Raw genomic sequence first — 14,072 nt, forward strand, 5'->3', positions numbered from 1 at the left:
AGTAGTGCCCTGCATAGGGAATAGGGTGCCATAGAGCCCTGGTCTAAAGTAGTGCCCTGCATAGGGAATAGGGTGTCATAGAGCCCTGGTCTAAAGTAGTGCCCTGCATAGGGAATAGGGTGTCATAGAGCCCTGGTCTAAAGTAGTGCCCTGCATAGGGAATAGGGTGTCATAGAGCCCTGGTCTAAAGTAGTGCCCTATATAGGGAATAGGGTGCTGTAGAGCCCTGATCTAAAGTAGTGCCCTATATAGGGAATAGGGTGTCATAGAGCCCTGGTCTAAAGTAGTGCCCTATATAGGGATTTGGGATGTACAGGATGTACCAGCCAGTCAGCTACACTCCACTCTGATGTTGTTTACAAATAAATGTCTGCATATTTAAAATGATACAGAAAGATCTGGCAACCGCAATGGCAACCCCCTCTCTCCCCTCATCTTGTCCCGTTCTCCTCTCCAACCCCCTCTCTCCCCTCATCTTGTCCCGTTCGCCTCTCCAACCCCCTCTCTCCCCTCATCTTGTCCCGTTCTCCTCTCCAACCCCCTCTCTCCCCTCATCTTGTCCCGTTCTCCTCTCCAACCCCCTCTCTCCCCTCATCTTGTCCCGTTCTCCTCTCCAACCCCCTTTCTCCTCTCATCTTGTCCCATTCTCCTCTCCAACCCCCTCTCTCCTCTCATCTTGTCCCATTCTCCTCTCCAACCCCCTCTCTCCTCTCATCTTGTCCCATTCTCCTCTCCATCAGAACAGAAACTAATGGGGATCAGTAATAAACCCCAGGAAGAGTAGCTGCTGCCTTGGCAGGAACTAATGGGGATCCATAATAAACCCAAGGAAGAGTAGCTGCTGCCTTGACAGGAACTAATGGGGATCCATAATAAACCCAAGGAAGAGTAGCTGCTGCCTTGACAGGAACTAATGGGGATCCATAATAAACCCCAGGAAGAGTAGCTGCTGCCTTGACAGGAACTAATGGGGATCCATAATAAACCCCAGGAAGCGTAGCTGCTGCCTTGACAGGAACTAATGGGGATCCATAATAAACCCCAGGAAGAGTAGCTGCTGCCTTGGCAGGAACTAATGGGGATCCATAATAAACTCCAGGAAGAGTAGCTGCTGCCTTGGCAGGAACTAATGGGGATCCTTAATAAACCCCAGGAAGAGTAGCTGCTGCCTTGGCAGGAACTAATGGGGATCCATAATAAACCCCAGGAAGAGTAGCTGCTGCCTTGACAGGAACTAATGGGGACCCATAATAAACCCCAGGAAGAGTAGCTGCTGCCTTGGCAGGAACTAATGGGGATCCATAATAAACCCCAGGAAGAGTAGCTGCTGCCTTGTCAGGAACTAATGGGGATCCATAATAAACCCCAGGAAGAGGAGCTGCTGCCTGGGAAGGAACTAATGGTGATCCATAATAAACCCCAGGAAGAGTAGCTGCTGCCTTGACAGGAACTAATGGGGATCCATAATAAACTCCAGGAAGAGTAGCTGCTGCCTTGACAGGAACTAATGGGGATCCATAATATATACAAATACAACCCCCTCTCTCCCCTGCTTGCTCTTTCTCCTCTGCCTCTCTCTTCTCTCCAGGTGAGTTTATTGATCCTCCTTTGACTTCAGAGCCGTTAAACTCCATCTCCCAGCAGGCACCTCTCACCCACTGAGCTTTTAAAATAGACATTAGCTTTAATCAACACCCTCCCTCTTTACCTCCGATACTCTTCTCTCTCCTCCCTTTCCATCCTCTCTCCTCCCTTTCCATTCCTCTCCCTCATCCATATACCAGTGGGAACAGCTGTCTGTCTCCTTGATCTAAATACTAACCTTTCACCCCCCCTCTATGGTTCGATCCATCCCCCAGGAGGCCATGTGAGAGGCGGGAGGTCGGGGCTAACCACTTCCTCCCCAGGTTTTGTTCTTTAGTATGGAGATGGGGAGGATTGTAATTTTCCTGGGTGGTAATTGATCACTGAGGCCTTTCAATGGAAGCGTCCTCTCCTCCTCGCTCTTCACCCTGCATCCTCTTCTAAAGCCCCTGGCATGTCCCCCCTGTCCCCCCTCTTCTAAAGCCCCTGGCATGTCCCCCCTGTCCCCCCTCTTCTAAAGCCCCTGGCATGTCCCCCCTGTCCCCCCTCTTCAAAAGCCCCTGGCATGTCCCTCCTCTTTTAAAGCCCCTGGCATGTCCCTCCTCTTCTAAAGCCCCTGGCATGTCCCCCCTGTCCCCCCTCTTCTAAAGCCCCTGGCATGTCCCCCCTGTCCCCCCTCTTCAAAAGCCCCTGGCATGTCCCTCCTCTTTTAAAGCCCCTGGCATGTCCCTCCTCTTCTAAAGCCCCTGGCATGTCCCTCCTCTTCTAAAGCCCCTGGCATGTCCACCATGTCCCCCCTCTTCTAAAGCCCCTGGCATGTCCCCCCTGTCCCCCCTCTTCTAAAGCCCCTGGCATGTCCCCCCTGTCCCCCCTCTTCAAAAGCCCCTGGCATGTCCCTCCTCTTTTAAAGCCCCTGGCATGTCCCTCCTCTTCTAAAGCCCCTGGCATGTCCCCCCTCTTCTAAAGCCCCTGGCATGTCCCCCCTCTTCTAAAGCCCCTGGCATGTCCTTCCTCTTCTAAAGCCCCTGACATGTCCCTCCTGTCCCTCCTCTTCTAAAGCCCCTGGCATGTCCCCCCTGTCCCCCCTCTTCTAAAGCCCCTGGCATGTGCCTCCTCTTCTAAAGCCCCTGACATGTCCCTCCTGTCCCTCCTCTTCTAAAGCCCCTGGCATGTCCCCCCTGTCCCTCCTCTTCTAAAGCCCCTGGCATGTCCCTCCTCTTCTAAAGCCCCTGGCATGTCCCCCCTCTTCTAAAGCCCCTGGCATGTCCCTCCTCTTCTAAAGCCCCTGGCATGTCCCCCCTCTTCTAAAGCCCCTGGCATGTCCCCCCTGTCCCTCCTCTTCTAAAGCCCCTGGCATGTCCCCCCTCTTCTAAAGCCCCTGGCATGTCCCCCATCGTTATCAATCGTCCCCTGACACGCCATTGATTAATGACTATCCACTGTCTCTTTATCTCTCTCTCTCTCTTTCTTTCTTTCACTCTCTCTGAACAGTAAACATTACACTTACAAAAGTTTCAAGTTAATAGAGACAGGAGAGTGTGTTAACCCCTCTCTCTCTCTCTCTCTCTCCTGTCCTAGCTCAGTGTGTTAACCCCTCTCTCTCTCTCTCTCTCTCCTGTCCTAGCTCAGTGTGTTAACCCCTCTCTCTCTCTCTCTCCTGTCCTAGCTCAGTGTGTTAACCCCTCTCTCTCTCTCTCTCTCTCCTGTCCTAGCTCAGTGTGTTAACCCCGCTCTCTCCTGTCCTAGCTCAGTGTGTTAACCCCTCTCTCTCTCTCTCTCTCTCCTGTCCTAGCTCAGTGTGTTAACCCCTCTCTCTCTCTCTCTCTCTCCTGTCCTAGCTCAGTGTGTTAACCCCTCTCTCTCTCTCTCTCTCCTGTCCTAGCTCAGTGTGTTAACCCCTCTCTCTCTCTCTCTCTCTCCTGTCCTAGCTCAGTGTGTTAACCCCGCTCTCTCCTGTCCTAGCTCAGTGTGTTAACCCCTCTCTCTCTCTCTCTCTCTCCTGTCCTAGCTCAGTGTGTTAACCCCTTTCTCTCCTGTCCTAGCTCAGTGTGTTAACCCCTCTCTCTCTCTCTCTCTCTCCTGTCCTAGCTCAGTGTGTTAACCCCTTTCTCTCCTGTCCTAGCTCAGTGTGTTAACCCCTCTCTCTCTCTCCTGTCCTAGCTCAGTGTGTTAACCCCTCTCTCTCTCCTGTCCTAGCTCAGTGTGTTAACCTCTCTCTCTCCTGTCCTAGCTCAGTGTGTTAACCCTTCTCTCTCTCTCCTGTCCTAGCTCAGTGTGTTAACCCCTCTCTCTCTCTCTCTCTCTCTCCTGTCCTAGCTCAGTGTGTTAACCCCTCTCTCTCTCTCTCTCCTGTCCTAGCTCAGTGTGTTAACCCCTCTCTCTCTCTCTCTCTCTCCTGTCCTAGCTCAGTGTGTTAACCCCGCTCTCTCATGTCCTAGCTCAGTGTGTTAACCCCTCTCTCTCTCTCTCTCTCTCCTGTCCTAGCTCAGTGTGTTAACCCCTTTCTCTCCTGTCCTAGCTCAGTGTGTTAACCCCTCTCTCTCTCTCTCTCTCCTGTCCTAGCTCAGTGTGTTAACCCCTTTCTCTCCTGTCCTAGCTCAGTGTGTTAACCCCTCTCTCTCTCTCCTGTCCTAGCTCAGTGTGTTAACCCCTCTCTCTCTCTCCTGTCCTAGCTCAGTGTGTTAACCCCTCTCTCTCCTGTCCTAGCTCAGTGTGTTAACCCCTCTCTCTCTCTCCTGTCCTAGCTCAGTGTGTTAACCCCTCTCTCTCTCTCCTGTCCTAGCTCAGTGTGTTAACCTCTCTCTCTCCTGTCCTAGCTCAGTGTGTTAACCCCTCTCTCTCCTGTCCTAGCTCAGTGTGTTAACCTCTCTCTCTCCTGTCCTAGCTCAGTGTGTTAACCTCTCTCTCTCCTGTCCTAGCTCAGTGTGTTAACCCCTCTCTCTCTCTCCTGTCCTAGCTCAGTGTGTTAACCCCTCTCTCTCCTGTCCTAGCTCAGTGTGTTAACCTCTCTCTCTCCTGTCCTAGCTCAGTGTGTTAACCTCTCTCTCTCCTGTCCTAGCTCAGTGTGTTAACCCCTCTCTCTCTCTCTCTCTCTCTCCTGTCCTAGCTCAGTGTGTTAACCCCTCTCTCTCTCTCTCTCCTGTCCTAGCTCAGTGTGTTAACCCCTCTCTCTCTCTCTCTCTCTCTCCTGTCCTAGCTCAGTGTGTTAACCCCTTTCTCTCCTGTCCTAGCTCAGTGTGTTAACCCCTCTCTCTCTCTCTCTCTCCTGTCCTAGCTCAGTGTGTTAACCCCTTTCTCTCCTGTCCTAGCTCAGTGTGTTAACCCCTCTCTCTCTCTCCTGTCCTAGCTCAGTGTGTTTACCCCTCTCTCTCTCTCCTGTCCTAGCTCAGTGTGTTAACCTCTCTCTCTCCTGTCCTAGCTCAGTGTGTTAACCCCTCTCTCTCTCTCCTGTCCTAGCTCAGTGTGTTAACCCCTCTCTCTCCTGTCCTAGCTCAGTGTGTTAACCTCTCTCTCTCCTGTCCTAGCTCAGTGTGTTAACCCCGCTCTCTCCTGTCCTAGCTCAGTGTGTTAACCCCTCTCTCTCTCTCTCTCTCTCCTGTCCTAGCTCAGTGTGTTAACCCCTCTCTCTCTCTCCTGTCCTAGCTCAGTGTGTTAACCCCTCTCTCTCTCTCCTGTCCTAGCTCAGTGTGTTAACCTCTCTCTCTCCTGTCCTAGCTCAGTGTGTTAACCCCTCTCTCTCTCTCCTGTCCTAGCTCAGTGTGTTAACCCCTCTCTCTCCTGTCCTAGCTCAGTGTGTTAACCCCTCTCTCTCTCTCCTGTCCTAGCTCAGTGTGTTAACCTCTCTCTCTCCTGTCCTAGCTCAGTGTGTTAACCCCTCTCTCTCTCTCCTGTCCTAGCTCAGTGTGTTAACCCCTCTCTCTCCTGTCCTAGCTCAGTGTGAGTGTGCGGGTGGAGGTGATGAAGAGGGGGATGAAGGCTCTGCGGCAGCTCAGAGAGAAGAGTAGAAAAAGGGGCGTAGACGAGGTGGAGTCAGACAGAAGCGACACCTCCAGCTTTGACCACGCCCTCTCCCACCTGCAGCAGTCCTTGGCTCACCTGGACACGCTAGGCCACTCCTTCATCCTGTCACTCAAAGATAGCAACCAGGTAACTCCTCCCCTTCCTGTGACTCATGACTGAGTCATCCAGGTGCTTCTGTAATGATAAATAGAACTGATCAGTTGTCAAACCCCGAGTCAACGTGAAGTTATCCATTTGAGCTAAAGCCTAGGCATTACTCTGGGAGCTTACACAACTCTCCCTCACCCTGGTGCACTAAAACTACATCATATATATGATTATGTCTGTCTGTCAGCTGACAGTTTGTGTTGAGCTGTGCAGGGACCAGTGGTATTAAAGCTGTTTCATGTTGATGTTTAAAATGAGAGCCTTATGGCACTGAAGCTGTCAACTCTACACACTGGAATGAACACACACAGAAACAGGCACATCTCTGTCTCTCTCTCTCTCTCTCTCTCTCTCTCTCTCTCTCTCTCTCTCTCTTCCATACTCTCTCTCTCTCTCTCTCTCTCAAATTCAAATTCAAATTCAAGCTGCTTTATTGGCATGAAAAACATTGTGTCAATATTGCCAAAGCAACAATGTATACAATATACATTGTAACAAAATTGTAAATGATAGCAAATAATAATATAAAATGGTAGTAAATAATAATACAAAAATAAATACAATAAAATGGTAACAGTCTACAGTAAACATTAATAATTATAGTAATAACAATAATAGTAATAATAAGTAAGTTACTGTTTACTATGCAGATGTTATTATTCAGTGTCCCTCAGGCTATGGCAGGAAAATACATATTTGGCTGCAAGAGGAGCCATTGCTCCTTCGCCCATGAGTATTCTTAGTTTTTCCTCTGGGTTCAATTTGTAAAAATGTGGAATATATGTAGTCATTTCTGTGAATAATGAATCTCTTTGTGAGGAATATTTATCACAGTAAAGGAGAAAGTGCATCTCTGTCTCTACCTCCCCTGTCATGCAGTGACCACATACACGCTCCTCTTTGGGTAGCCATGTCTTTTTATGTCTGCCGGTTTCTATTGCCAATCGGTGGTCACTCAGCCTGTACTTGGTAAGGATCTGTCTCTGCTTCGTATCTCTGACAGAGTAGAGATAATCAGCCAATTCATATTCTCTGTTTAGGGTCAGATAGCAATTTAGTCGGCTTTGGGATTTTGTTTCGTTTTTCCAGTATTGTAAATATGATTCCTTTGATTGGTTCATGATTTTGCTTATTGGAATTCTTTCTTTTGAAGCAGTGCTGGCGTCAGCTTGGTTGGTAAGGTCCAACACCATCTGACTGAGAGGGCTCGTTTCTGGGCTCAGCTCTTGGGCTTGAAGTGCTTTAAATTGCAGACTCGAATTTGGACTTGAATTTAGATGTAGCCAAAATTTTAATGATCTTTTCTGTATTTTCATTATTACTGGAAAACGGCCCAATTCTGCCCTACATGCATTAGTTGGTGTATTTCTCTGGACTTGTAGAATTTTCCGACAGAATTCTGCATGTAGGGCTTCAATTGGATGTTTGTCCCACATTTTAAAATCCAGTTTATTGAGTGGCCCCCAAACCTCACTTCCATAAAGTGCTATTGGTAGGATTACACTGTCAAATATTTTAGTCCAAATTCTAATTGGGATGTTGATTTTGAATAATTTCATTTTTATTGCATACATTGCTCTGCGGGCTTTTTCTTTGAGTGCCTTCACTGCCATATTAAAGTTTCCCGATGCAGATATGGTCAGACCAAGGTAGGTGTAATGTTTTGTGTGTTCAATTAAGGTGTTGTTCAGGGTGAATTTACATTTGTGTTTCTGACATCTGGGTTTTTTTTGGAAAATCATGATTTTAGTTTTTTGGAAATTTACTGCCAGGGCCCAATTATGGCAATATTGCTCCAGAATATTAATGTTTTGTTGAAGACCTTCTTTGGTTGGTGATAGAAGTACCAAGTCATCAGCATATAGCAGGTATTTCACCTCTGTGTCAAATAGTGTGAGTCCTGGGGCTGGAGATTGGTCCAACATGTCTGCTAATTCATTGATATAAATGTTGAAAAGATTTGGACTCAAATTGCAGCCTTGTCTCACACCTCGACATTGTGAAAAAAATTCTGTTCTTTGGTTTTTGATTTTTATTGCACACTTGTTTTTTGTGTACATACATTTTATTAAGTCATACACCTTACCACCAAGCCCACTTTGTAGAATTTTGTAGAATAGCCCTTCATGCCAAATCGAATCAAATGCTTTTTTAAAGTCAATAAAGCAAGCAAAGATTTTGCCCTCTTTTTTTTGGTGGACGTGTTTATTAATTAGTGTGTGTAAGGTGTATATATGGTCAGTAGTGCGATGGTTAGGGAGAAAGCCAATTTGACATTTACTTATTACATTTTTTTCTTGAAGAAAGGTTTGAATTCTTGAATTCAAAATGCTACAGAAAATCTTTCCCAAGTTACTGTTGACGCAAATTCCCCTGTAATTATTGGGGTCTGATTTGTCTCCACTTTTGTGGATAGGGGAGATGAGCCCCTGGTTCCAGACATCAGGGAAGCAGCCAGAAGTTAAAACCATGTTGAACAATTTAAGCACAGCATTTTGCAACTCAGGTGTGCTGTTTTTCAGCATTTCATTTCTGATGTTGTCTACACCACAAGCCTTTTTTGATTTAATAGATTTTAGCTTTTCATTTAGTTCTTGTTGGGTTATTGGGTAATCTAATGGATTTTGGTTGTTTTTAATGACTGATTCAAGGATGTTCAATTTTTCTATAATTTCTAATTGGTTCTGTTGTAAGTCTTTTTGTGGGATGTTTTTGTATAGATTATCAAAGTAAGTTTTCCAAATTCCTACATCTTGTATGGCTAATTCTTGTGGCTTTGATGTGCTTAAATTGTTCCACATGTCCCAGAACTGATTTTGGTCAATTGCGTTTTCAATTTCATCAAGTGTCTTGTTGGTATAATTCAATTTCTTGCATTTCAGTGTTTGTTTATACTGTTTCAGAGTTTCAAAGTATTCATATCGTAGCTCTGGGTTGTTTTGCTGCTTATGTTTTTTGTTTGACATTTGTCTTAGGTGTTTTCTAATTGTTTTACATTCATTATCAAACCATTTGTCAGAAACATTTTGATTTTTGCTTCTGATGTTGCATTGCTTTGGTTTTCTCAAATTTGCTTTCAATGCTGCTTTTTGGAATATGCAGTTGATGTTTTGGGTAGCTGAATTGACACCATCTTTATTGTTTTGGTACTGTGAGTTATTGAAAAACTGTATAGAGTTCATCATTTCATTTGAGTTCAATGTTTCAATGAATGCCTCTGCACTGTTTGGAGCCCATCTGAACGATTGGTTTATGTTGTAAAGTTTATTGGGCTGTTTTTTTGAATGAATATTGCCGGTTAATTTCTTCAGAAACACGTTGATCTGACTGTGATCTGACAATGGTGTCTGTGGTCTGACAGTGAATGCACTAATGGAGGAGGGGTCAATGTCAGTGATGGCATAATCGACTACACTTGTCCCAAGAGCTGAGCAGTAAGTAAACTGACCTAAAGAGTCCCCTCTGATTCTACCATTAAGCATGTACAGGCCTAAGGCTCGACAGAGATGTACTAACTCTTTTCCATTTTTGTTCAGTATTTGGTCAGGACTGTTTCTATTATTTATAATAGGGCTACTGTACAAGGAGGGGTGTCCAAATATGTGGTGGTTACCTCCCGCATCAGTGTAGTCAGGCTCAGAACCTGTTCTTGCATTGAAATCTCCACAAAGAAGCACTTTACCCTGCGCCTGAAATGTAATGATTTCTGTCTGGAGATTGTCAAAAAACTGATCATCATAATATGATGAATCTGAAGGAGGAGCATAAGCTGCACATATGTATACATCATTGTCACAATAGATTGTACCTTTGTTAAGTTTTAGCCAAATGTGAGTGGTACCTTTTTTCATTTCATTCAGTGCTAAGTCCTGCTTATGCCAAATGATGATTCCACCTGAGTCTCGGCCCCGTTTAACATATTTATGTTTGATTGATGGTAGTAAACTTTCTCTATAGCCTGAGGGACACTGAGTATCTATGTCTCCACGACACCATGTTTCCAGTAGGATTATGATGTCCTGTCCCTTGATGTTTTTAATCAATTCTGGATTAGTTGTTTTATAACCAAAATGTGAAGAGTATAGGCCCTGGATATTCCAAGAGCTGATAGTTAATGATCTCATTTATAATAAGTGATATTCACTGGTTTGAGTAAAGTACATCGAAAATAACAAAAAAAAATAAATACTATATATATATATATATATATATATATACATATATACATACATACATACATACATATATACATACACATACATATATATATATATATATATATATATATATACATACACATACACATACATACACATATATACATACACATACATATACACACATACACACACACACACACACACACACACACACACACACACACACACACACACACACACACACACATACATACACACACACACACATACATACATACATACATACATATATATATACACATACACATATATATATATATATATATATATATATACACACATACATGCACATACACATATACACACATACATACATACATACACACACACACAGACACACACCATTACATATAATAATTATTATAATACCGGTGTCAATACATTTAGGAATATTTGTAAACAAATGAATAAGAATGGAATAAGATTGCACTGTACTTATTTTATGTGCAATCTGCAACCCTGTGTGTTTGTGTGTGTGTGTGTGTGCGCGTGTGTGCCCGTGTGTGAATTAAAGGGACTGTCTAGCTTAGTCTCTCTCTCTCTCTCTCTTCCATACTCTCTCTCTCTCTCTCTCTCTCTCCCCTACTCTCTCTCTCTCTCTCTCTCTTCCATACTCTCTCTCTCTCTCTCTCTCTCTCTCTCTCTTCCATACTGTCTCTCTCTCTCTCTCTCTCTCTCTCTTCCATACTCTCTCTCTCTCTCTCTCTCTCTCTCTCTCTCTTCCATACTGTCTCTCTCTCTCTCTCTCTCTCTCTCTCTCTCTTCCATACTGTCTCTCTCTCTCTCTCTCTCTCTCCCCTACTCTCTCTCCCCTACTCTCTCTCTCTCTCTCTCTCTCTCTCTCTTCCATACTGTCTCTCTCTCTCTCTCTCTCTCTCTCTCTCTCTCTCTTCCATACTGTCTCTCTCTCTCTCTCTCTCTCTCTCTCTCTCTCTCTCTCTCTCTCTTCCATACTCTCTCTCTCTCTCTCTCTCTCTCTCTCTCTCTCTCTCTTCCATACTCTCTCTCTCTCTCTCTCTCTCTCTCTCTCTCTCTCTTCCATACTCTCTCTCTCTCTCTCTCTCTCTCTCTCTCTCTCTCTCTTCCATACTGTCTCTCTCTCTCTCTCTCTCTCTCTCTCTCTTCCCTACTCTCTCTCTCTCTCTCTCTCTTCCCTACTCTCTCTCTCTCTCTCTCTTCCCTACTCTCTCTCTCTCCCCTACGCTCTCTCCCCTACTCTCTCTCTCTCTCCCCTACTCTCTCTCCCCTACTCTCTCTCTCTCTCCCCTACTCTCTCTCTCTCTCCCCTACTCTCTCTCTCTCTCCCCTACTCTCTCTCGCTCTCTCTCCCCTACTCTCTCTCTCTCCCCTACTCTCTCTCTCTCCCCTACTCTCTCTCCCCTACTCTCTCTCTCCCCTACTCTCTCTCTCCGCTACGCTCTCTCTCTCTCTCTCCCCTACTCTCTCTCCCCTACTCTCTCTCTCTCCCCTACTCTCTCCCCCCTACTCTCTCTCCCCTACTCTCTCTCTCTCCCCTACTCTCTCTCTCTCCCCCCTACTCTCTCTCCCCTACTCTCGCTCTCTCCCCTACTCTCTCTCTCCCCTACTCTCTCTCTCTCTCCCCTACTCTCTCTCTCCCCTACTCTCTCTCTCCCCTACTCTCTCTCTCTCTCTCTCTCTCTCTCTCTTCCATACTCTCTCTCTCTCTCTCTCTCTCTCTCTCTCTCTCTCTCTTCCATACTCTCTCTCTCTCTCTCTCTCTCTCCCCTACTCTCTCTCTCTCTCTCTCTCTTCCATACTCTCTCTCTCTCTCTCTCTCTCTCTCTCTCTTCCATACTGTCTCTCTCTCTCTCTCTCTCTCTCTCTTCCATACTCTCTCTCTCTCTCTCTCTCTCTCTCTCTCTCTTCCATACTGTCTCTCTCTCTCTCTCTCTCTCTCTCTCTCTCTCTTCCATACTGTCTCTCTCTCTCTCTCTCTCTCTCCCCTACTCTCTCTCCCCTACTCTCTCTCTCTCTCTCTCTCTCTCTCTCTTCCATACTGTCTCTCTCTCTCTCTCTCTCTCTCTCTCTCTCTCTCTCTTCCATACTGTCTCTCTCTCTCTCTCTCTCTCTCTCTCTCTCTCTCTCTCTCTCTCTCTTCCATACTCTCTCTCTCTCTCTCTCTCTCTCTCTCTCTCTCTCTCTTCCATACTCTCTCTCTCTCTCTCTCTCTCTCTCTCTCTCTCTCTTCCATACTCTCTCTCTCTCTCTCTCTCTCTCTCTCTCTCTCTCTCTTCCATACTGTCTCTCTCTCTCTCTCTCTCTCTCTCTCTCTTCCCTACTCTCTCTCTCTCTCTCTCTCTCTTCCCTACTCTCTCTCTCTCTCTCTCTTCCCTACTCTCTCTCTCTCCCCTACGCTCTCTCCCCTACTCTCTCTCTCTCTCCCCTACTCTCTCTCCCCTACTCTCTCTCTCTCTCCCCTACTCTCTCTCTCTCTCCCCTACTCTCTCTCTCTCTCCCCTACTCTCTCTCGCTCTCTCTCCCCTACTCTCTCTCTCTCCCCTACTCTCTCTCTCTCCCCTACTCTCTCTCCCCTACTCTCTCTCTCCCCTACTCTCTCTCTCCGCTACGCTCTCTCTCTCTCTCTCCCCTACTCTCTCTCCCCTACTCTCTCTCTCTCCCCTACTCTCTCCCCCCTACTCTCTCTCCCCTACTCTCTCTCTCTCCCCTACTCTCTCTCTCTCCCCCCTACTCTCTCTCCCCTACTCTCGCTCTCTCCCCTACTCTCTCTCTCCCCTACTCTCTCTCTCTCTCCCCTACTCTCTCTCTCCCCTACTCTCTCTCTCCCCTACTCTCTCTCTCCCCTACTCTCTCTCTCCCCTACTCTCTCTCCCCCCTACTCTCTCTCTCTCTCTCCCCTACTCTCTCTCTCCCCTACTCTCTCTCTCTCTCTCTCTCTCAGGAACGGTTGCAGAGCTACAGTCGTACCTATGATCGCTCTCTCTCTCTCCCCTACTCTCTCTCTCTCTCCCCTACTCTCTCTCTCTCCCCTACTCTCTCTCTCCCCTACTCTCTCTCCCCTACTCTCTCTCTCTCCCCTACTCTCTCTCTCTCCCCTACTCTCTCTCTCTCTCCCCTACTCTCTCTCTCTCTCCCCTACTCTCTCTCCCCCCTACTCTCTCTCCCCTACTCTTTCTCTCTCCCCTACTCTCTCTCTCTCTCCCCTACTCTCGCTCTCTCTCCCCTACTCTCTCTCTCTCTCCCCTACTCTCTCTCTCCCCTACTCTCTCTCTCTCCCCTACTCTCTCTCTCTCCCCTACTCTCTCTCTCTCCCCTACTCTCTCTCCCCTACTCTCTCTCCCCTACTCTCTCTCTCTCTCTCTCTCTTCCATACTGTCTCTCTCTCTCTCTCTCTCTCTCCCCTACTCTCTCTCCCCTACTCTCTCTCTCTCTCTCTCTCTCTCTCTCTCTTCCATACTGTCTCTCTCTCTCTCTCTCTCTCTCTCTCTCTCTCTTCCATACTGTCTCTCTCTCTCTCTCTCTCTCTCTCTCTCTCTCTCTCTCTCTCTCTTCCATACTCTCTCTCTCTCTCTCTCTCTCTCTCTCTCTCTCTCTCTCTTCCATACTCTCTCTCTCTCTCTCTCTCTCTCTCTCTCTCTCTTCCATACTCTCTCTCTCTCTCTCTCTCTCTCTCTCTCTCTCTTCCATACTGTCTCTCTCTCTCTCTCTCTCTCTCTCTCTCTTCCCTACTCTCTCTCTCTCTCTCTCTCTCTTCCCTACTCTCTCTCTCTCTCTCTCTTCCCTACTCTCTCTCTCTCCCCTACGCTCTCTCCCCTACTCTCTCTCTCTCTCCCCTACTCTCTCTCCCCTACTCTCTCTCTCTCTCCCCTACTCTCTCTCTCTCTCCCCTACTCTCTCTCTCTCTCCCCTACTCTCTCTCGCTCTCTCTCCCCTACTCTCTCTCTCTCCCCTACTCTCTCTCTCTCCCCTACTCTCTCTCCCCTACTCTCTCTCTCCCCTACTCTCTCTCTCCGCTACGCTCTCTCTCTCTCTCTCCCCTACTCTCTCTCCCCTACTCTCTCTCTCTCCCCTACTCTCTCCCCCCTACTCTCTCTCCCCTACTCTCTCTCTCTCCCCTACTCT

At 46.9% G+C, this 14,072-nt stretch overlaps 1 protein-coding gene across 2 annotated transcripts in view; it reads left to right on the plus strand.

Moving 5' to 3' along the window:
- The window catches only part of nbas (NBAS subunit of NRZ tethering complex), a 299,089-nt gene that overhangs the window by 231,189 nt on the left and 53,828 nt on the right, over nt 1–14,072 (plus strand). For both annotated transcript variants that reach the window (XM_036976424.1, XM_036976425.1), the window contains one exon: nt 5,515–5,730. In XM_036976424.1, the coding sequence (XP_036832319.1) occupies nt 5,515–5,730 (216 nt within the window). The remainder of the gene's footprint in view (nt 1–5,514; nt 5,731–14,072) is intronic.

Source organism: Oncorhynchus mykiss, chromosome 4, assembly GCF_013265735.2.
Source record: "Oncorhynchus mykiss isolate Arlee chromosome 4, USDA_OmykA_1.1, whole genome shotgun sequence".
Taxonomy (NCBI): domain Eukaryota; kingdom Metazoa; phylum Chordata; class Actinopteri; order Salmoniformes; family Salmonidae; genus Oncorhynchus; species Oncorhynchus mykiss.